General features: G+C 38.8%; 1 protein-coding gene and 1 non-coding gene across 2 annotated transcripts in view; one reads left to right on the plus strand and one right to left on the minus strand.

Annotated features, from left to right (window-relative positions):
- SIN3A (SIN3 transcription regulator family member A) overlaps window positions 1–21163 on the plus strand; it is a 69478-nt gene that overhangs the window by 26880 nt on the left and 21435 nt on the right. The window contains exons 3-15 of the mRNA XM_090269974.1: window positions 517–696; window positions 4929–5035; window positions 5707–5989; window positions 7012–7263; window positions 7794–7946; window positions 8085–8243; window positions 10815–10904; window positions 13354–13472; window positions 14010–14220; window positions 14546–14662; window positions 17042–17280; window positions 18660–18843; window positions 20010–20583. Coding sequence (XP_090126100.1) covers window positions 517–696; window positions 4929–5035; window positions 5707–5989; window positions 7012–7263; window positions 7794–7946; window positions 8085–8243; window positions 10815–10904; window positions 13354–13472; window positions 14010–14220; window positions 14546–14662; window positions 17042–17280; window positions 18660–18843; window positions 20010–20583 — 2668 coding nt within the window. The remainder of the gene's footprint in view (window positions 1–516; window positions 697–4928; window positions 5036–5706; window positions 5990–7011; window positions 7264–7793; window positions 7947–8084; window positions 8244–10814; window positions 10905–13353; window positions 13473–14009; window positions 14221–14545; window positions 14663–17041; window positions 17281–18659; window positions 18844–20009; window positions 20584–21163) is intronic.
- Window positions 17418–17524, minus strand: LOC150015635 (U6 spliceosomal RNA). Its single transcript, XR_016510225.1, has one exon. It is a non-coding gene; the product is annotated as a U6 spliceosomal RNA (small nuclear RNA).

The raw sequence follows: 21163 nt of genomic DNA on the forward strand, positions 1-21163 counted from the left end.
GGAAAGAAACATCGACATGAGCAAGAAACAGTGATTGGTTTGCCTCTTGAAGAGCGAGAAACAGTGATTGGTTGCCTCCTGTAGGTACCCCTACCGCAACCAAACCTCGCAACCTAGGCCTGTGCCCTTGACAGGGAATCAAACCAGAGAACTTTCACTTTGTGGAATGACACCCAACTAACTGGGCCACACTGGTCAGGGAGGGCTTATGTATTTTTTTATTTCACTTTTCTGGTAATTCCTTTTTATTGTATTTTATAAAAGCAGTGGCCCTTGATAGATTGGAATTTAAGAAAAACTGGTGTTTAACCACAGATAGTTTGAGAAATACTGAGTTATATAATGTATAACAGAATGCAGGGAATTTTGTGGTGAATGGGCTGTGGTTTATTTCACTAATTTCATCTTGTGCGAAATTTGGGTTTCTGATTATCTTTGTGTATACGTGTTCTTCAGACACATTTGGGGAAGAATGCACAGCCTTGAACTTTCTTATATCTATTTTGTCCATCCCAGGTTTCAGCTGTGCCACAGGGCTCTGGTGGCAGTCATGGACCCACCATAGCAGCGGTTCATAGCAGTCATCACCACCCAACAGCGGTGCAGCCCCATGGAGGCCAGGTGGTCCAGAGTCATGCTCATCCAGCCCCTCCAGTTGCACCAGTGCAGGGACAGCAGCAGTTTCAGAGGCTCAAGGTGGGGTTCAGCTCTTTTCCTTCCATCAAAAACGTTTCTCTCATAGAAAGCAACTTTGGCTTCAGTCTGTTATTAATGACGTTAGAGCTTTTAACACACTAGACCAGGGGTTGAGTTTTACTTTGTTTTTGTTTTGAAACCTATTAAGATTCCCAACTTTAACATCAGTGTCTGATCCAGAGAATACATTCAAGAGTCGTTTCTAGAATTTATGAATGCATGGCGCTCAAACAGATCAGGATTGAGGGGCCATTTTCATACAGTATCAATAAAGTCCATTTATAGGATGCCTCCTTTTGAACTCTTAGTTCTTAATTCTTACCATGATAAACATTTAATTGTGCGTACATGTGGTTGGCTACAGTCTGTACAGTAAATGGGCCCAGTACTATCCTATGGTGTAATTCTTTATTCCTGGTTATGAATAGCTGAATTGGCTGGCATCTTCAAGTCCATCTTTAGTAAAACACATGCTCCTTTCGGAGGAAGTTCGGGGAAGACTATAATTTTGAATGAAATGTTAGTGTTTTCATCTGTTCTGCTGAGTATGTGCCATAGGTTTTCAGTGCTTTTGAAATGTACGAGGCATCTGTTGAGAAGTGAAATTTGTGTTGCCAGCTAACCTTCTCTCTCTGCTTATTTGAGTGTTATTTTTTTTTAATGTGTGATGGTTGTAGCAAGTGTTCTAGATTTTAGTTTTTCTCTTTTTACACTTATATAAAGCTTAAACTCACATTCAGGGCATAAAAATTAAAGAACTATAAAGAGATAAGATGTCAAATCTTTATTGAGTTCTGTCAGCCTAATTATATCAAGTAGCTTACAGGTAGGAATGAACAGTATACCCTTGAAGAACACATCATGTGTAGCAAATATCTCAGCTTTCTGTTTCCTTGATACTTAGTCTAGTTTTCCCTGACCCTGCCCTCCTTGCTTTGGTTTCTCAGGAATTTGTGTAATACTGGCCTAAAGAAAGTAAATGATACTTAAATCTAAAGCATACTAAAGCTGTGCTATATAGAAGGATTTTGTAAAATTTATTTAGTCTATATCAGCTTAAGTAATGAGTTGACTGTATTTAAGCATAGTCTTTAAAGAGTACAAATTATTTGGGCCTGAAACTTCACTCGGGGCTCTGAAATGGGAACATGTGTATTTGCTATATTGTTGTTTTCCTTACAACATTTTATTCTCTGCTTGTAGAGTGGTATCTGTGTACCAAAATGTATTATTGCTATAGACTTAGCAACTTACCAGTCCCTGAAAATATTTTTTAAAATTGGTTTGATGTGATTTAATTCCATATTAATACTGTATTTAGCAGTTAATGTCTAATATTGCAAAATACTTTATAAATTGACTGTTAAGCTAATGAAAATGTACTTATTACTATAGTTTTTGTCAGCTACCTCTTATCAAAACACAGCACCTCTTTCACTCACCTTCCTCTCTCAGATATATGTAGACTGCTTTATCTGTTTTATAGAAACTGTAAAGGAAGCAAGAAAGGGCTTTGGACCTGGAATTATAAAGTGAGTTATGGGTCAAGTTAGGACTTTTTGCTCTGTTCTTTTAGATAGAAGCTCTTGAATGTGATTTCTGAACACAGAAACTTGTTGCATTTTCTTTCTAATGAGGAGAGAAATGCTTTCTTGTGCCTTCATGTAATTTAATTCAGCATTCCCACGTTGCCTGTCATCTTTGGATCAGTCTTAAAAGGCTTTACGAGCATTTGAATCCACTTCTGTAACCCATTTATGTTCTGTAATAAGGAAGTTTCCAGTGAGAACGCATAGGTTATTTCAAGCATAAACGCTGTCTATACTTTTTTGCCTTTGGCATATTGACAAAGAAGATATGAATAATTTGAGGCTTTCTTGGTGTGATTTTAGTTATTTATTGAATAACAGCAGCATAGGTATTTGGCATATATTTAGCAAATTCTTTTTACAGTTTGTGTTTTCTCCCCTCCCCAATAAGATCATGAACTTCAGGAGGTTGGGGACCTTAATAAATTCCTGTTGAAGTGAGCCAGGAAAATGCATCAGCATCTTTAAGAGTCTCCCCTAGTGCCTCCTTAAATGTGTAGCTTCTAAATGACTAGTTCTCAATGATATTTTCCTAAGTTGTGGTTCATAGAACTGCATACCTGCTTCTGAACTATACTTCAGGTAATGAAAGACTTTCCTCACTATTTTTAAATACACGTATCTCATAATGTGGGTATCATGCTGTTGTTGTTTTCTTAAGTATAGTTATTATTCTATAACTACTTTTCAAAGAGGAATTTATTATGACCTGTACCTTTTCTTCCAAACATACAATCATCACATATAATTTTTTTCCTTTAGGTTTCTGTACTTTTTCTCTCTGTAGTAATTATGTGATACCATAGTGTGCTTGTTTATTTTTTTAATTTTTAATTGGTGTTTATTTTTTTACAAGTCCTCATTTGTCACATGATGGTAAATGCTATTTTTAAGTATCTCCTAAAGTCTCTTCCTTCTGCAAAGTTAATGAGTTTTATGTTATAACAACTTGTCATTAATAAACATTTCAATATGGGTAGTTCTGGATATGAATTAGTTCATTGAATTTCAAGAGGAATTGTCATATTATTTGTAAAGTAAAGAAAAACCAACCATCAAATGAGTGGGTCAAGTAGATATTCTGTGCTCTAGCAACACTGCAGTACTCAGTCATGATTAACTGTGGCTGTTATAGAAGTTTGGGCAACTCTTAAAATGTCATTTAATAGTTTATTTGAACATAAATGTTCTATTTCACTATATTACAAGAGTAGAGCTTATCTAATCAGATGCTTATTTTAAAAACTTTAGTAAACTTGATATTTTGTATAATTTAAAATAATCCCAGAATACATAGGAAATACCTAGGAGGTAACTTCCTTGGATATCTCCTCAGTAACTAAAAATTAAGTTGTTCTAAATCAGACTCATAACTTTGTAGTCTTTCAAACTGTTCCTCTTTGTGAATGTTCAAATAATTTATAATTTATTGAATGCTCCTTCTCCCTTATCTTCCATATTTAGTCAGTCCCCAATTCCTGTCACTTCTGGGTCCTAAAAAACTTTTGAATTTACCCAGTTCTCCCTGTTCCTTTGGTCACTACTACAAATCAAGCCATAATTGTTCACATGTGAGTTAGCCTTGGAGCATAACTGGTTTTCCTGTCTCCTTTCAATCTATCTTGCCCTTTTACCAATTTGTCTTAGCACTATAGTCAAATTGAATAAACTAAAATGCAGATAATAAAAATCTCAGTTGCTTTCTTTTTTAAATATTTTTAAAGATATTATTTATTTTTGGACAGAGAGGGGAGGAGGGAGAAAGAGGGAGAAAAACATCCATGTGTGAGAGATACATGGATTGGTTGCCTCTTACACATCCCAGCTGGGGACCTGGCCCACAACCCAGGCATGTGCCCTGACTGGGAATCAAACCAGTGACCTTTCCGTTCACAGTTCGGCACTCAATCCACTGAGCCACAACAGCCAGGGCTTAAGTGCTTTCTAACAAGTTTTAAAGGCCTTTCAGGATCACATCTTGCTTCCTCTTCTGTCTCCTCTCTTGCCACTCTTCCTGTCACCATTCCTTCTCTTCACCACAAATCCTCCAGCCAAAGTAAACTGTTTGCATTTTTCCAAGAGTACTAGATGGGGTCCTGTCTGGATATTTGCCCGTGCTGTTTACTCTTGACTTTCTTCGTGTATCTTCACTTCTATTGTATTCATATCCTTACACTCAGTTTACAACCTATTTCCTGGGGAAGCCTTTGTGCCTTTCTCATGTGCTTTCTGGGTGTTCAGTGATTACCCACTTATCTCACTGTGTTAGGATTCCCAGCTAGATGTGAGTGAACTGTAGAACAGAGATTGTGGCTTATCATTGACTCTTTAGTACCCCACGTTGGGCCTGGTATAGCATGTGTAGCTTTAGTACATATTTGTGAAATGAATAAGTGAATGAGATATTTATGTGTATTCTTCACTAATCAGTCTCTCAAATTATCCAAAGCAAGGCTACAGATTTTGAGTTGATTTTTATTTGAAGCTTGAGCTTTATTATTTGTATCCATACTAATTTTTAATATTTTCATGTGTGTTCACTATATATTTCTATTTCACTTACTACATTAATTTTATTTAGGTATAAATCATTTGTTCTTTTTCGTGATTTTTGGCTTATTTTCTTTTTATTACTTGCCTCAGGTGGAGGATGCGCTATCCTATCTTGACCAGGTGAAGCTGCAGTTTGGTAGTCAGCCTCAGGTCTACAATGATTTCCTTGACATCATGAAGGAATTTAAATCACAAAGGTAAAAGATATATGTGGTTTGTGCTTTGTGCTTGGAATGCTGATTTTGGAGGCAACATATAGTTTATTCTCATCTCCTGAAAGATAATGGATATCTCCTTTTGGGGTTTCATTTTCAGAGTCATGCTTTAATTTTATGTATTGATTTATTGATGAAAATTATAGGCCCTAGATTTTTGTCTTCTCCCTGTTGGTAAATTTTTCTTAACTGAAGTTTTCTTAGGCCTTCACCTCAATCAAGGGAGTAGACTGGAATGATTAGGCGACTTGCTCTTTGACTTAAGATACAGTAATATTCTAGCATGATTCACTGTTATGAGAGAATAGCTAACTAATCTGAACAATATAGATATGTGATGATTTATTCTGGTGTATCATAGGTTGGATCTTGCATGGAAATTGCAGCTTTAGATTTATCTGAGTATCTCCTTGATAGGTCAGTTACCATGAATGTATACTCTGTTCAAAATTGTGACCAGATCTCTTTGAATATGAAGTAAATGTCTTTGAAATTTCAGCTTTCTTTGTGTGTGCTTAATTTTGTAATATGCAAGTTGATTTTTTATCTGTTTTCCTTTTAGAAAATGTAATGTAATATGAAATTTTTTTCTTTTTTACTGGAGTGTTTTTCAATCTTGCCACTTCTAAATTTTTTTTTTTTTTTTAAATCAGCATTGACACTCCAGGAGTGATAAGTCGTGTGTCCCAGCTGTTCAAAGGTCACCCAGACCTGATTATGGGCTTCAATACCTTCTTGCCCCCTGGCTACAAGATTGAGGTGCAGACCAATGACATGGTGAACGTGACAACTCCTGGCCAGGTTCATCAGATTCCCACCCATGGCATCCAGCCCCAGCCTCAACCACCACCCCAGCATCCTTCCCAGCCTTCAACCCAGTCAGCCCCAGCTCCTGCCCAGCCAGCTCCTCAGCCCCCACCTGCCAAAGTCAGCAAGGTGAGCACTTGAAACATTTTGCATCACATGAAATGCATCTCTAGAAAGCACCCTCCTTTGACATTTCCCCTTTATGTAAGCCTAGATACATATATTACAGTGATTTCATCAGAGAAGGTTTAGTAGTCACATTCCTATAAAATGATTCACAATTACATACCGCATATTTAGATATCTGTTTAAATCAAGACGTCAACAACCTATACAGACTCTCTTGTCCCTAACTTCTGCTTATTGACCCCAAGAGGATCCCAGTAGACGGCAGTTTTGCTTGTATAGTGGTACTTTGACAGCACAGGCAGAAGTGGTCATCTTATAATCAGATTATGCTCCTGCCTGCATGGTCATCATTTTACAGAAGTTACTCCATTTACCAGATTAGGTCATATCAAGATAAGCAGAAGATGCTATTGACGACAGTGATGGTAATGATCAAGTATGTTCTAGGTCTAGAACTGCACTGTCTGATAGAGTAGTCACTAGCCACATAATTCTCTATTTAAATTTAAATTAATTAAAATAAATTCAGTTTTTCAGTGGCACTTGCTACATGCGGCTCATGGGTATCATCCAGGACAGTGTAAATAAAGAACATTTCCATCATCTCAGAGAGTTCTGTTGGACTAAGTTGGTGTAGAAGACTTTGATGTGGAGTTACTATAACATTGTGAAGTGTCTTTTTTGACACTAAAGATACAGTGCATGTAGAATGAGGGTGTTTTTTCTCCTGTTCTGTTTGCACCTGTTGGGCTAGTGTGCTTTAAATTGCATATGAAAAGTTCTTCCCTGTATCTACTTTTAGGGCTGTATTTAGAAATTTTGAGACTAAAATATTTGTATTAGAATTGTGAGCCCTCTACACTTTTTACCCCTGCCCATTGTGATTTGAGTTGGGCTGAAATGGCCTGGCCAGCATGAATAAATAAGTTAATCAAACACCTTGTTTCCCTTTAGTTTGAGCTTTTTTTCCTGTGTCAAACCATTTGTATTCCTGAGAAAAATAAAGACTTTTTTCTTTTTAGCCTTCCCAACTACAAGCACATACTCCCGCCAGCCAGCAGACCCCCCCACTCCCACCATATGCATCCCCACGCTCTCCACCTGTCCAACCTCATACACCAGTGACAATCTCGTTGGGAACGGCCCCATCCTTGCAGAACAATCAGCCTGTGGAGTTTAATCATGCCATCAACTATGTTAATAAGATCAAGAACAGGTTCCAGGGCCAACCAGACATCTACAAAGCATTCCTGGAGATCTTGCACACATATCAGGTAAGAGAGTTGCCCTTCCAACCTGTCTTAAAAAGGTCACCCTCTGAGGGCATCTAGTCCAATAAGTTGAACCAGTTAGAAACTGTGATAAGTATTTATAAAGCATTGGTTGCCTGACTTTAATTGCCTTGTAGCAGGTAGTTAGGATTTTTAAAGTTACTGCCCTGTGAAATGAGTACTTACTTATGTGGGAAGTTTAGAGGATGACTTGTGCAGTAAAGTTAATCTACAATAGAAGGAGGAGAAATTTCTCTAATGTTCTGTGTTCTATCAATTGATAGTGGTCCCCTGCACATTCACACAGTAACCGCCCTAGTTTTAAAAGGAATTGTCGGCCACCATCTTCCTCTTCTTTCTCTACTTAAAGCTTGTAGTCAAAACAGTTGCTAAGGTTATAGACTTTCTCCTTAAATGCAGCCCAAGTAGATAACGTACAGAGTTCCTATCAGACAACTCAAAAAAGTTGCAAGAGTAATTCACTCAAAACAATGCCCCTCCAATATTACCTCTTCCCATTTGCAATTTATCAGAAAGAGCAGCGAAATGCCAAGGAAGCTGGAGGAAACTACACTCCAGCATTGACTGAGCAGGAGGTTTATGCCCAGGTGGCTCGTCTTTTTAAAAATCAGGAAGATCTGTTGTCAGAGTTCGGACAGTTTTTACCAGATGCCAACAGCTCTGTGGTAAGTTTTATTTAGAAGAACTATGCCATTTAGAATTATTATCTTAGATAAATTAGGAAGCTAACATCAGAAAGTCACTTTTTCTAAATGATACTTGCTTTGATGAGAGCATTAATCTCTTCCATGTGTGTTAATTAGCTTTTAAGCAAAACAACTGCAGAGAAGGTTGATTCTGTGAGAAATGACCATGGAGGCACTGTGAAGAAGCCCCAGCTGAACAACAAGCCACAGAGGCCCAGCCAGAATGGCTGCCAGATCCGGAGGCATTCTGGGACAGGAACCACCCCTCCAGTGAAGGTGAGGGTGAGGAGCGGCTGCTCACTTGTATTTTCAGGAGCAATTTTAGTGGATAGGTATTCTAGGGTTGGTCCTGTGTTCTTACCATATGAGTGTAGACAGTTAGATCCTGGATGTTCTGAGTGAAGGAGCGTGTCACAGAAATTCAATGCAAAGTTTATCTGGCTTTGCAAAAGAATATTAGAATACCACTTATTACTCAGATCATTATGCTTTTTTGAGTTTTTATTGGTTTTCTCTATATTTTCTCTCTCTTTGCTTTAGCTGTCATCTGTTTTTTGTTTTTTTGCCAAGGGTTTCTGAGTTATTAAAATTTTCCTTCTTCTGATTTGATGCTTTAAACCTGCCTTGTGCTAAGAAAGATTACTAAGCTTGGTAATTGTTTCAGATACAAGTCAGTTGTCTCTGAGGTTCCTCTATGAGTAAAGTGTCTACTTTGTGAAATCTCTGATCTAGAGGCCTCTCTTGCCCAAGATTTTTTGTTGGATTGCCTGATCTTATCTATATCCTCTTAATCTCCAAGGTAGGACCTTTCTGCCAGAGCAGGAGGAGTTCTTAAACTACTATTAGTGACCTGTCACATGATCACCTGATGCTTCTTGTTATAGTAAACAGTGCTGACGTGCCTGCAGAAAGCTGAGCCTGCTCCCTTACTTTTTGATGTGAAGAGAGCTAAGTGTAGGGACTGAGTGTTGCTTCAGTAAATTTTAAAGCAGTCCATAACATGGAAGAGAGGCATGTTTGCAGAGCTTTGTTAAAGAATAAAGGCTAATGGAATTTCTAATAGTAAGAGATGACTGGTGATGAAGCAGATAACTACAAAGACTGTTATGTTAGCTGTTGTTGATACTTTTGAAGGACTGTGTTTGTAATAGTTTCTACTTCTTCAGTAAAACATTATATGGGTAGCAAGAATCAGGTCAGCAGATCTGCTCTACTTATGAGCCAGTCTTCTCCCACACGATTACCCACACGTGGAAACAATACATTGGGGATTAGAATTCCCTCCCTACTTTCTGCTTAGGCAGTGTGAGCAGTGGCTATGGCTTCTCAGCAAGTGAGCTCTGGAGTGGTAAAGGTAAATGTGCTACTTCTTCCAGAGTCTGTGTTTCTTTACAGGTAGTTGAGATGTTGCTTTTTAAAGTTCTTGTCTGACAATTATGTCATGGCCTGTTTGTTCCCTTTGAAAGAGCAGTTTTTTGTTTTGTTTTTATACTTATTTAGTTTAATATTTTTACTTGTATTCCTGACAGGTGATTTTGGCTTTCCATTTGGGGAATGTTATAAAACTGCTTTTAGAGAATCACGGGTGATGTGTAGATTTAGCAAATATTTTGAACGTGGAGTGACCAAAAAGTGTAGAAATCTGGGCTTTTGAAAATGCAAATGATTCCTCACTCAGCAAATAGATCCAGTTCCCCACAAAAATTTCAGTGCAATCTAAATAAAAGTGGAATAGAAAGAAAAGTGGCAGGCTTTCTCTTTTCCCCACCCTAATGGGTCTGTGGTCTGAACAAGAGGGTCAGTTCTCTTGGTTGTGGCTGAGCCACTCTGGCTGAACTCAGTATCTTGAATGTGTGTTTAGAGACCTACCCCACCCCCTGGTCATGCTTGAGGTAAGGAGAGGGCTTGGGGAAGGACTTGCTGGGTCTGTGAAGGCAGTGCCTCCCTCAGTAAGCTAAGGATGTACCCCCAAACAAGTAGGACCTCATGTGTACGTTGGGTGGAGAGAACAGCAGGAACCACCAGGCACTTACAGGCCCATTACATATTCACATAATGTATTAATTCCCCAGGGCTGCTGTTACAAATTGCCACAGACTTAGTGGCATCAAAACAGCAGATATTTATTCTCACAGTTTTGGAGGCCAGAAGTCTGAGATCAGGTGTTGGCAGGGTTGGTTCCATGTAAGACCTCTAAGGGAGAAACCACCTCATGCCTCTGTCCTAGCTTCTGGTGTTTGTCAGCAGTTGTTGGCATTTCTTGGCTTGTAGATATATCCCTTCGATCTTTGCCTCCGCCTTCACGTGGCATTCTACCCTGAAAGAGCAGTCTTAAATTGGTCTGAGTGGATATTGCTGACAAGATACTTATTCCTTCTGTTAGGAAAATAAGCTATGCTCTTTTCATGAATTTTTAAATTGAACTATAATTAAAGGTTAAAGATTGATTTCTGTCCACTCTCGGCAATATACTGCAGCTCCTTTTACAGTCTCTTCTGCCTTCACACCTAGGAATACAAGGCAATGGCATTTATGTCCCAAATAAAGTTACTTTTGGCCCATGGAAACAGTAAGGATATTAATTCTGTGACCATTCGTAAAGAGAATATTTGGGGAGTAGAATGATATGTGAACCTCTGGGAAAAAAACTGACAGGAAAACTGAAAGAGAGAAGACAGTTAGAAATCTTGTAGAATATAAAGCAAGCTAGTGACTTGAATTCTCTCACTTGTTGCAAATTATTAATCAGCAGTTGTTAATAAGGAAACCATTGGACACATGAAAATAATACTCAGAGGAATTCACCCTTTGAATCTTAACATATTTGTATATTTTTCTCTTTCGCAGAAGAAACCCAAACTACTCAACCTAAAGGATTCTTCTATGGCAGATGCCAGCAAGCATGGTGTAGGAACTGAATCATTATTTTTTGATAAGGTGAGTGAATGAATGAATTAGATTTAATATCAGCCATTAATGCCAAAAGAAAATTACCCCATCCCCCAAGAAGGTTTTTATTTTTAGAATCATCAAGCTGGTTAGGACTTTCTACTCTTTAACATGGTTTCCGAGTTGTAGGTCCTTTCAGTCTACTAGATTAGTACAGCTAAAGAAATGGTAGCATTATCTGCTTTGGTTTTGTGAAATAGGTTGCAGCAAAATACAGCATTTTCCATCGTGGAAGATAGCTTTAACAAAATGCATAATGATAAATACTCTCAAAAGGTGTTTGGAGCTCCCTGTTGGAGGTGTCCAGGTCTATACAATGCAGGACAGGCAGTGTCAGTGCACCTGTTGTTGAAAACTTAAAATGACTTGTAATCTTCTAGTTGCTTGTGTTACTTATTTGCGGTATCACATAGAGGGTTCCTAGGAATTCTGATTTAGTTGTATGTTTTCAAAGCTCCCCAGGTGATTCTGATGAGCAGCCTGAGATGGTGATCACTGGTGTGAACAGTGTTTTAGGGTGTGTTAGTTTGACCTTTGTCATGTGTCTGACTTCCTCCTTGGAGTCAACCTGATTATTAGCAGGCTACTTAAATCAAAGTTGCTGGCAACTGTCAGACTTCTCACTGGCAGGAGCCAGCTTGGGTTGATCTGCTGGTTATTTACCCTGTCTTGCAATTTTGGGTTTTTACAAACAAGCAAATGATTTAGCATTTCCATGGTTGGTGCCTTTTGATCTCTCATTAGCCTGCCATGCCTCTGTGAGCTGTTTTGCAAAATAGTCGAGCCCTTGGCTCTGACTTGAATCATTTCCAAGGGCTGCTTGGGCACTTGATGCTTTTAAGGCAAATGTAGAAATCCAGGTCACAACTAACAAATGGCAAGGAAGAAGTGGGATTGGGGAGCTAAGTAAGTTTAGTTTTTAAAAAGTGATGGTATTTTTTTGTTGTTGTTTTTGAGTAATTTTTAGAGATGCTGAATATATACTGAATTAGGTATAAACAAAATGTCTGGAATTCACTTTAAAATTCATTGGTTGGGAAATGGGTATAAATGAAACCAAATTTATTATATATTGATGATTAAGGCTGGGTGAGAATGTGGGATTCATTACGCTATTCTCTGTGTTTAAAGGTTAATGAAAATTAAAAATAAATATAGTGAAGTACTCTTTTATCTTTGGCTTTGAATGTACATATTCCATATAGTATCTACTGATTGGTAATTATGAAAAAGTATATGGGAGCCTGGAGAAGGGGCAGTTCTTTTTTGTATTTTTTTTTTCCATTACCATTTAGTCCCCTTAGCCCCCTATCCCCCATAGAAGGGGTGTGACCATTCATTAAAAGAGCACAGTGCTAAATATTTATTACCGAAATTGAAACTTCAGCTTGTTCATCTAGACAGGCTAGTTACTTTGTCTATGCCATTGAACACTTTTCGGTTTTTGGATATTAAAATGATCCACTACTATACTATAAATGGAAGGAGGAAAAGGGTTGGGTCAGAGGACACAAGTATCTTATTTAAAAGAATCATTATGTAAGATTACCAGAGTTTGACAACAGTATTGATAAGATTCTTGCTGTAAACATCTGTGAGGCGAGGAAACAAAAGCTTGAGTGACTCTGATTTGGGCTTGGAGAATCGAGCATATGAGAAGATAAATGTCTTACTTCAGGATCTCATTTTGAAAATTTTTTATTATGGAAAATTTTAAACATAGGTGAAATTAAAGAGAACAATAAACTGATTCCTCATGTACCCATCACCCAGCTGCTAGCCAGAGTACTTCTTTCATGTGTACTCTCCACACAGATTACTTGCAGACAGATCCCACATATTACATTAGTTCATTCATAAATATTTTTACTACGTATTCTTTTTTTATCCTCACCTGGAGACATTTTTTTCATTGCATTTTTGGAGAGAGAGAAACATTGATGCAAGAAACAAGCATGATTGGTTGCCTCCCCTTTGTGCCTTGTCTGGGGATCCATAACTTAGGCATGTCCTGGACACAACCTTTCGGTCATGGGATGACACGCCAACCCACTGAGCCTCACCAGCCAGGGCTGTTTCCTTTTAAAATAAAGCCTTTTTTCAAACATAATTATGATCACATCTGGAAAAACTAACATTAATTTCTTAGTATTATCAAATAACTTCAAACTTCCCTAATCATTTAAAAGTGATCCGGGATCACCCTGACTGGTATGGCTCAGTTGGTTGGGCATCATCCCACAAAGCAAAAGATCGCTGGTTTAATCCTCAGTATCAATGTTTCTCTCCCTCTCCTTCTCCCTCCCTTCCCCTCTCTCGAAAAATAAATTAAAAAAATATTTTTAAAAATAAATCTTTAAAACAAAATAAAAATAAAAGTGATTCAGTATCTCTTCATTCCCCACTTAACCATTTCTCTTCTGGTTGTCGCCATAAGGTCCGAAAGGCTCTTCGGAGCGCAGAGGCCTATGAAAATTTCCTGCGCTGTCTTGTTATCTTTAACCAAGAGGTTATCTCGCGGGCTGAGCTTGTGCAGTTAGTCTCTCCTTTCCTGGGGTAAGTAGAGTTGAGGGGGCTTAGCCCTGATACATGATGTGGAAGTAAAATAAAACTTAGTTTGTGAGAGTATATGATAGGCAAAATTAATTTGATTGTGGTAGGTTTGTTGGTTCATAAAATGCCTGTCAAAAGTCTTCTGGAAAGTCTTCTATTTCAACTCTAGAGATGAAAAATAGAAAGGGCATCGGACAGGACTAGCAATCCACTGATCAGTGTCGGATGGTTACAGAGACCAGTCTCTTCCAGGGTTTTAGAATCTTGACTATATTTGACAACCTAAGAATAATCCAAATACTGAAATAGTATTCTTGATTAGAAGAATGGCTGCTTTTGTCTGATTTAAGTGCACTCTTCCATCACCACTTTAACTGACCTTAGAGCACCAGGGAAGCCAAATGCTCGGAAGCAATAATTGCCATTGGAATTTGTCCCTGGTAGCGGAATTCTGACCCAACACCAAGTAGTGGTAGTCATACCTCAGGATAAGTGCATCATACTTCTAATTGCTCACCAGTTTTTCATTTGATTTTTCAGGAAATTTCCTGAATTGTTTAATTGGTTTAAAAACTTTCTGGGCTATAAGGAGTCTGTACATTTGGAAACCTTTCCAAAGGAACGAGCCACAGAAGGCATTGCCATGGAGATAGATTACGCCTCTTGTAAACGGTTGGGGTCCAGCTACCGAGCCCTCCCAAAGAGTTACCAGCAGCCCAAGTGTACAGGACGGACTCCTCTCTGTAAAGAGGTAAGGCCTTTCCCAAAAAAAAGCAAACCCGAATCTTCAGCTTTCTATAGAAGGGAATGGTCTCAGGGATCAAGAATTCATATCAGTGAGGACATCAAGACCCCTTTCTGTCTTTTTTCAAAAAAAAAATAAAATAAAATAAAACTTTTACACTTATATTCAGAACCTTTTCCTTAATCTAATATCTTTTGTAAACTTGCTAAAGGTGAAGCTTGTAATGCTAAATGTTCTTCCTTTCCCTAGTGTTTTGCCTTTTTATTGAGAATGCTTAATCACCAGAAAACTTTGTTATACTTTTGTTCAATTTCTCTTCTTTTACCCGAAGGTTTTAAATGATACCTGGGTTTCCTTCCCTTCCTGGTCTGAGGACTCCACCTTTGTTAGTTCAAAGAAAACTCAGTATGAAGAACATATCTATCGTTGTGAAGATGAACGCTTTGAGGTATAAGCTCCTTTATCATTGAAGTTTGGGAAAATGAGAGATGCTAAATAAGTTATCTTAAATACCTATCTATGACAGTTGACTTTTAAGACTGGAGACTCAGAGGTTCATGTTCTTTTATGGTAAATGCTTACACTTACCATGCTTTAAGAGCTTGTCAAATATGTTACTAATATTTTGACAGCAAATGTGACTTATCTAGGCTATGTTAACCCTTTTAGCTGAAATTATCCATAGCTGAATAATTTGAATTTTTAATGCCATTTTAAAGGTTATTATGTTTTACATGGTAAATAAACTTAGTACCATATTAAGTCCTACTAGGCTTTCTTGAAGCTCCTTAAAATTACTTATTTTAAAGTGTATTATTCTTAGCAGGTGGTTAGCAAATGAGCTCTCTTGTTAGAACTGGTATTCTTTTTTCATTCATATTTCTGTTGTTGACGTGGATCCCTTTGAAAGAAAGTTAAAGTAGGGACTTTATTTTAAAGTAGTTGGGAAGGGAAGAGCTTGAGTGAATAAATGAGCTGGTACAGCTCCAATGCCAAGAGTGGGAGTACTGAAAATGGGTTCTGAATTCCCCATGTTCACCAATATTATCAACAAGAAAAAGGCATGTTAAATGTGTCTAAAGAGGTAAAATTACATGTATCATTTTTAATATATTTGTTATATAAAACTGGCCCTGCTTATCCTTGTGGATGGGTGATACCTTTCTCTTTTGTTAACCTATATTGATTTAGCCCTCTGCCTGTTACCCCCACATTCACTCCATTTGTCTCTGGCATGTTATAAAAGAAGAACCACGGGTTGCTTGGCCTCTGGCAGGTGATTAGCCATCTCTGCCCCAGGGTTTATGAGGAGCTTCAGTCATTTGCAGAAAGCTAAATCATGATAGATGTTAACTTCCATGGAAAATTTGATCAGGCTAAAGAAAGCATTTCTTTGTTATGTATGTTTAGTACGGGTAGATGAGTTAGAAAGCAAAGATTTAACATCTTTTTTTGATAGGATATTCCTGTTCTCAACTGATATGAATACACATGAGGGACAACATCCTCATTTTCCCACTTGTGATTATAGGAATAAAGGTGACAGAAGTATGTGTGTGTGTATGTGTTTAGACTTGGGTGAGATGGGCTAGTTTGAAGGAGCATTCCTTTCTGAAAATCTTTTATCAATACAGTGGTTTCCAAGGAATATTCTTTTATATATGAGGATAGGTGAGTGATCCTACAGTACAGACATTCCCCAAATCTTGGTGGCTTGAAGAAACAGACTTATTCCTTGATCTTGCTACGTGTGCATTGATGTCTAGCAGGGAATTCTGCTCATCAGAATTACTTGGGGATCCAGGCTGCCAGTCACTGGTGGAAAAAAGACTTCTCAGAAGGGTCTTGTACCCTTAAATGCTCTAGCCTGGAAGTAGCAAACATTACTCTGACCCACCTATTCACAACATATTTGCCAGAACTAGTTACATGGTCCTATCTAATCACAAGGGAGCCAGGAAGTTCAGTCCATCTTTTTGTCCAGAATTGGGGGGAAGGGGCAGAAATATTTGACAAAATGACTACCACAAGTCCCCAAACTAGAAAACTTAGGGAAACTTCTATAGACATTTGGTCATAGGCCCTTGAGACTGCTCATTTACTTTAGTTTGTTTCTCATTTAGAGAATCTTGTGTTAAGGCTAGGAATAAAGTTAACTCAAAGGCTGCCAGTCATATCCTTAACCAGGTCACACTAGGCCCTTGCCAGAAAGTAAGTTCCAGGAGTTCAGTAAGAATTTAAATGAGTCCCCACACGTATAACATTGAAGTCCTTAAGGAATGATAGTCTCTGCTCTGATGTGAACAAGGCTGTTAAATATTTAAATATTTCAAGTTACCCTGAAAAAATTTTCTCATGAGACTAAGAGTTACCATCTTGAATAATCTCTTTGGGATTTTTGTTGTTGTTGTTGTTGTTGTTGTTGTTGTTGTTGTTACTGTTTGTAACATCTTAGCAATTTGGGAAAATTCAGGGAATAGTGTTTGTGAGGTTGCTTCCTGTTAGGTCCCTTTAGTTTGGGATCAGTAGTCCTAAACCAAGCACACTAGTGGTTGTTGAAGTAATGACTACCACTTATTCATTGTTTATTGATGTTTGTTATGTGCCAGGCATTGCACAAAACCCTTTATGTGAATTGTATGCTTTGATCCAGAAAACAATATTATGGGAGTAGGTGCTATTATCCCTACTTGTAAGAAAAGAGTTTTCAGTGGCTATTACAGAAGAGCCAGGATTCCATTGCAGGGAGTTTTACTCCTCACTTAATACTCCTGACTACTGTTCTATTCTGGTTTGAGTCCTTAGCACATTTTGTTTTTTTCTTTAGCTTGATGTAGTTTTAGAGACCAATCTGGCAACGATTCGAGTTTTGGAAACAATACAGAAGAAGCTCTCCCGCCTGTCTGCTGAGGAACAAGCCAAGTTTCGCTTGGACAACACCCTTGGGGGCACATCAGAAGTCATCCATCGGAAAGCACTCCAGAGGATATATGCTGACAAAGCAGCTGACATCATTGATGGTCTGAGGAAGAACCCCTCCATTGCTGTCCCCATTGTCCTTAAAAGGTATCTGAGCAATTCAGTAAAGCTTGTTTTTTGCCATGGGACCTCCATTTCTCCCCATCCTGGTTGTTGCAAATCAGGTACAGCATGGGATAGTGGGACTTTAAAAATACGTGTGTGTGTGTGTGTGTGTGTGTGTGTTCATGTGCGCACGCTTCATGAATTTGTATGTTATTCTCACTCAGGGGTTCTGCTACTCTTCTTTGTATCATTCCATTTTTAGTATATGTGCTGCCAGAGAGAGTGCGCTGGTGGAGCTTCCTGATGTGGTTCTGTGTAACCAACAGTAGAGGACAAACTTTGAAAGTCCATAGTGGAATGCTCTGTGTTTGAGGCGGTGCTTTAAAGTATGGAAAAGAACCAAGAAGAAAGCCACTATTCATGTTCTTGCCATTCAGTACTAACCATTGTAACATCTTCGATTTTTAAGAAGAGTCACCCTCTGTCTTTGTAAAATTGATATGTATTATTTAAAAAGACTTAGATTGCCATTTTTACCAAGAATGTCTTATTCTTTCTCCTAATAAGCCTTCTGCCTGAGGTGTAGAGGGGCTTATGTGCTCATCTGAGATCAGGCATCAAGGAGGGGCTCGAGTCAGGGCTGAGTTCCAAGTTCTTCCAAGTCCACGGCGCTCTGGACCACAGTGTGAATCCCAGCTAAGATCTGGGTCCTTACTCAATATCTATCACCTAGTGAAAAGAAATTCTTGTCGCACAAATGCCCCAATTTTAGTGTTCCTCCCTAGTCTTCCCCTAAAATGCTGCCACAGGTCATTTCACTTTTTGCCAGTAGCATTTAACTTTTGACTTTCAGATATTTAGTTCATGTGTTGTTTTTTTATTTTACTCACCTCTCTTCTTCTGGAGGGCTTAGGGTCAGTTCTCATCGGAACTTCCCAGGCTGTGTCCAAAACAATATTTCTGTGCAGGCTCTCTGCTCTTGGACTTTTGCATTTACGTTAGCATAGTAAACATTCTTAGAGGTTCTGTAACAAAGAAACTTGTTTAACTTTGTTTTGGCTGGCCAAGGATGAGAACTGCTTCTTTTAAGGCTATTCCATGGAATGCTGTTTGAGAAGAAACTGTTCTAAGTAGGATTTCTGACTTTGGGACAAATTACTTCCCCAAAATCCTGAATGAGTAATTTCCTCATGTTATAGTTAAAGATTGGTTTGAATAACATTTATTAAGTTTCCAATAATTTTGACAGACCTATTACATATATCTTTTGACTTTTGAATAAATAAGTGTGACCTATTTGTCACTTCTTTATTTCATTGGTAAGGAAATAGTCTTCTGTGGCTAGTACAGCAAAGTCAGGATTCCAGTTCAGGGAGTTTGACTCTCCACCTTGTTTCCACCCCACCTCCACATCCTACTAGGTTGAAGATGAAAGAGGAAGAATGGCGAGAAGCTCAGAGAGGCTTTAACAAGGTTTGGAGAGAGCAAAATGAGAAATACTACTTGAAGTCTCTGGACCACCAGGGCATCAACTTTAAACAGAATGACACCAAGGTCCTGAGGTCTAAGAGCTTACTCAACGAGATTGAGAGTATCTATGATGAGGTGAGCTGGAGGTCTCTACCATTGTGAGAGGTCTCCAATCTTTGTATTTCATATAGCTTTGATTCCTGGAAATTAGCATTATTATATCAAAGCTACACCCTCTAAGACTTGTTGATTCTTGCTTTATAATTGTCATAGGCTTCTATTCCTGATTCTACCATTTTAACTCTAAACCTCAGCTTTTGCCCTGACTGGTGTGTCTCAGTAGGTTGGGTGTTATCCCACAAACCGAAGGGTTGCCGTTTGATTCTTGGTCTGGGTATGTGACCAGGTTGTGGGCCAGGTCCCTGGTGAAGGGAGTGAGAGGCAACCAATGGAGGTTTCTCTTCCTCTCTTTCTCCCTCCTTTCCCCTCTCTCTATAATAAATAAATAAATAAAATCTTTAAAAATAAAATAAACCTTACCTTTCTACCTCAGCTATCTGCCTAGTTTAGCCTCCTGATTTCAGGTGACAACACCACCTCTCCCCCCATTCACTTCCCTGAAGCAGTACATTGTATTCATTAGCCCATCTCAGCTTCCCACCACTGAAACTCTTCTCAGTGATCCCCAAACTCTTTCTGATCCTCGTTTATTCAGTATACTTATAAGGATTATATGTAGTACCGGAGCTAGGATACAGAGATGAATAAGAAAGTAATCCTTCTTTGACCTCACAGTCTTAGTTGATGAATAGAAATGTAAATGTACTGTGATTGAGAATTCCTAGGAGCAGTGTGATCTTGAATTTTAAAAAAAATATTTTATTGTGAAAATGTCAAATACACACAAAAGGGGAGCACAGTAAAATGAGCTCTTGCATAAATTAATCATCCCTATTTTGCCAGTGTTGTTATGTCTAACACTTTCTGTATTCCTGCTCCCAGAAGTACTTTTAAGGTGTATCCTAGACCTCATGTTGTATCTTTTATAAATACTAATTTAGAATTTTATAAGATGGACCCAATTCTATCCCATTGTCCCCTGTAAGTCTTCAAAGTCTAGAAGGTACCAGTATTTTGTTCTCAAATCACATCTTCCATGTTACTTTGTTGTTTCTGAAAGTTTTGGATTAGAAAATAATAGCCACTATGGTTAATTGAGTGTACTGATGGTGTTGTCTTGAAGGTCCTTCTATTGTTGCCATGGATATGGCACTCACTGCTTTCTGTCTCTCTCCTGGTAGAGGCAAGAACAGGCTACAGAAGAAAATGCTGGCGTACCTGCTGGCCCACACCTCTCTCTGGCCTATGAAGATAAGCAGATCCTGGAGGACGCTGCTGCCCTGATTATCCACCACGTGAAGAGGCAGGCAGGCATTCAGAAGGAGGACAAGTACAAAATCAAGCAGATCATGCATCACTTCATTCCAGATCTGCTCTTTGCTCAGAGGGGTGATCTCTCAGATGTAGAAGAAGAGGAAGAAGAAGAGATGGATATAGATGAAACCACAGGAGCAGCTAAGAAGCACAATGGTGTTGGGGGCAGTCCCCCTAAATCCAAGCTACTGTTTAGTAACACAGCAGCGCAGAAGCTACGAGGAATGGATGAAGTGTACAACCTCTTCTATGTTAATAACAACTGGTACATCTTTATGCGACTGCACCAGATTCTCTGCTTGAGGCTTCTGCGAATTTGCTCCCAAGCAGAACGGCAGATTGAAGAAGAAAACCGAGAGAGGGAGTGGGAGCGGGAAGTGCTGGGCATAAAGCGAGACAAAAGCGACAGCCCTGCCATCCAGCTCCGTCTCAAAGAACCTAGTGAGTGCCAAAACTGCTGGTTTACAGAAGATGTGTTCACAGAGGATGTGGGTTGGTGAACATGGACTGGGACCTAGTTAGACTTGGGATTGTTTCCTTTTATACATGGAGCACAGGCAGGCCTCAGGGGGAGTTCAGATCCTCATTCTATAGCTTACTGGTTGTGTGACCTTACTTAAATTCTCTGAACCTGTTTTCCTGTGAAATGGAGGTACTACTTGTTACTTTGTGGGGTTGTTGGGAGAATTGGAGAAAATATGCAACCACCCAGTGTAGTGCTTGGATCGTGGACACTGAATGGCTGATACTATGGAAACCAGGGAAGGGAGTGTGAGTTACCATCAATTTCCCAAATAGCAGATCTCTGGGTCATTGCAAAGTGTTTCAAAGGACAGAGAGGAATGAAACGGCACAGCTGGTTCCACTCCATGACAGAACATATATTCCTAATTGTTCATGCCTAAGACAGATGAAGATTTTCTGATGTGTTTGGGCAGTACTTCCCTTTAACCAGAGGGTGGGGTTCATGGGAAGGGATTAGAAAGGAGATTAGAACTCAAGGAATGGTGTAAGACAGCAG

Source organism: Furipterus horrens, unplaced genomic scaffold (genome assembly GCF_987537825.1).
Source record: "Furipterus horrens unplaced genomic scaffold, mFurHor1.1.pri manual_scaffold_3, whole genome shotgun sequence".
Lineage (NCBI taxonomy): Eukaryota > Metazoa > Chordata > Mammalia > Chiroptera > Furipteridae > Furipterus > Furipterus horrens.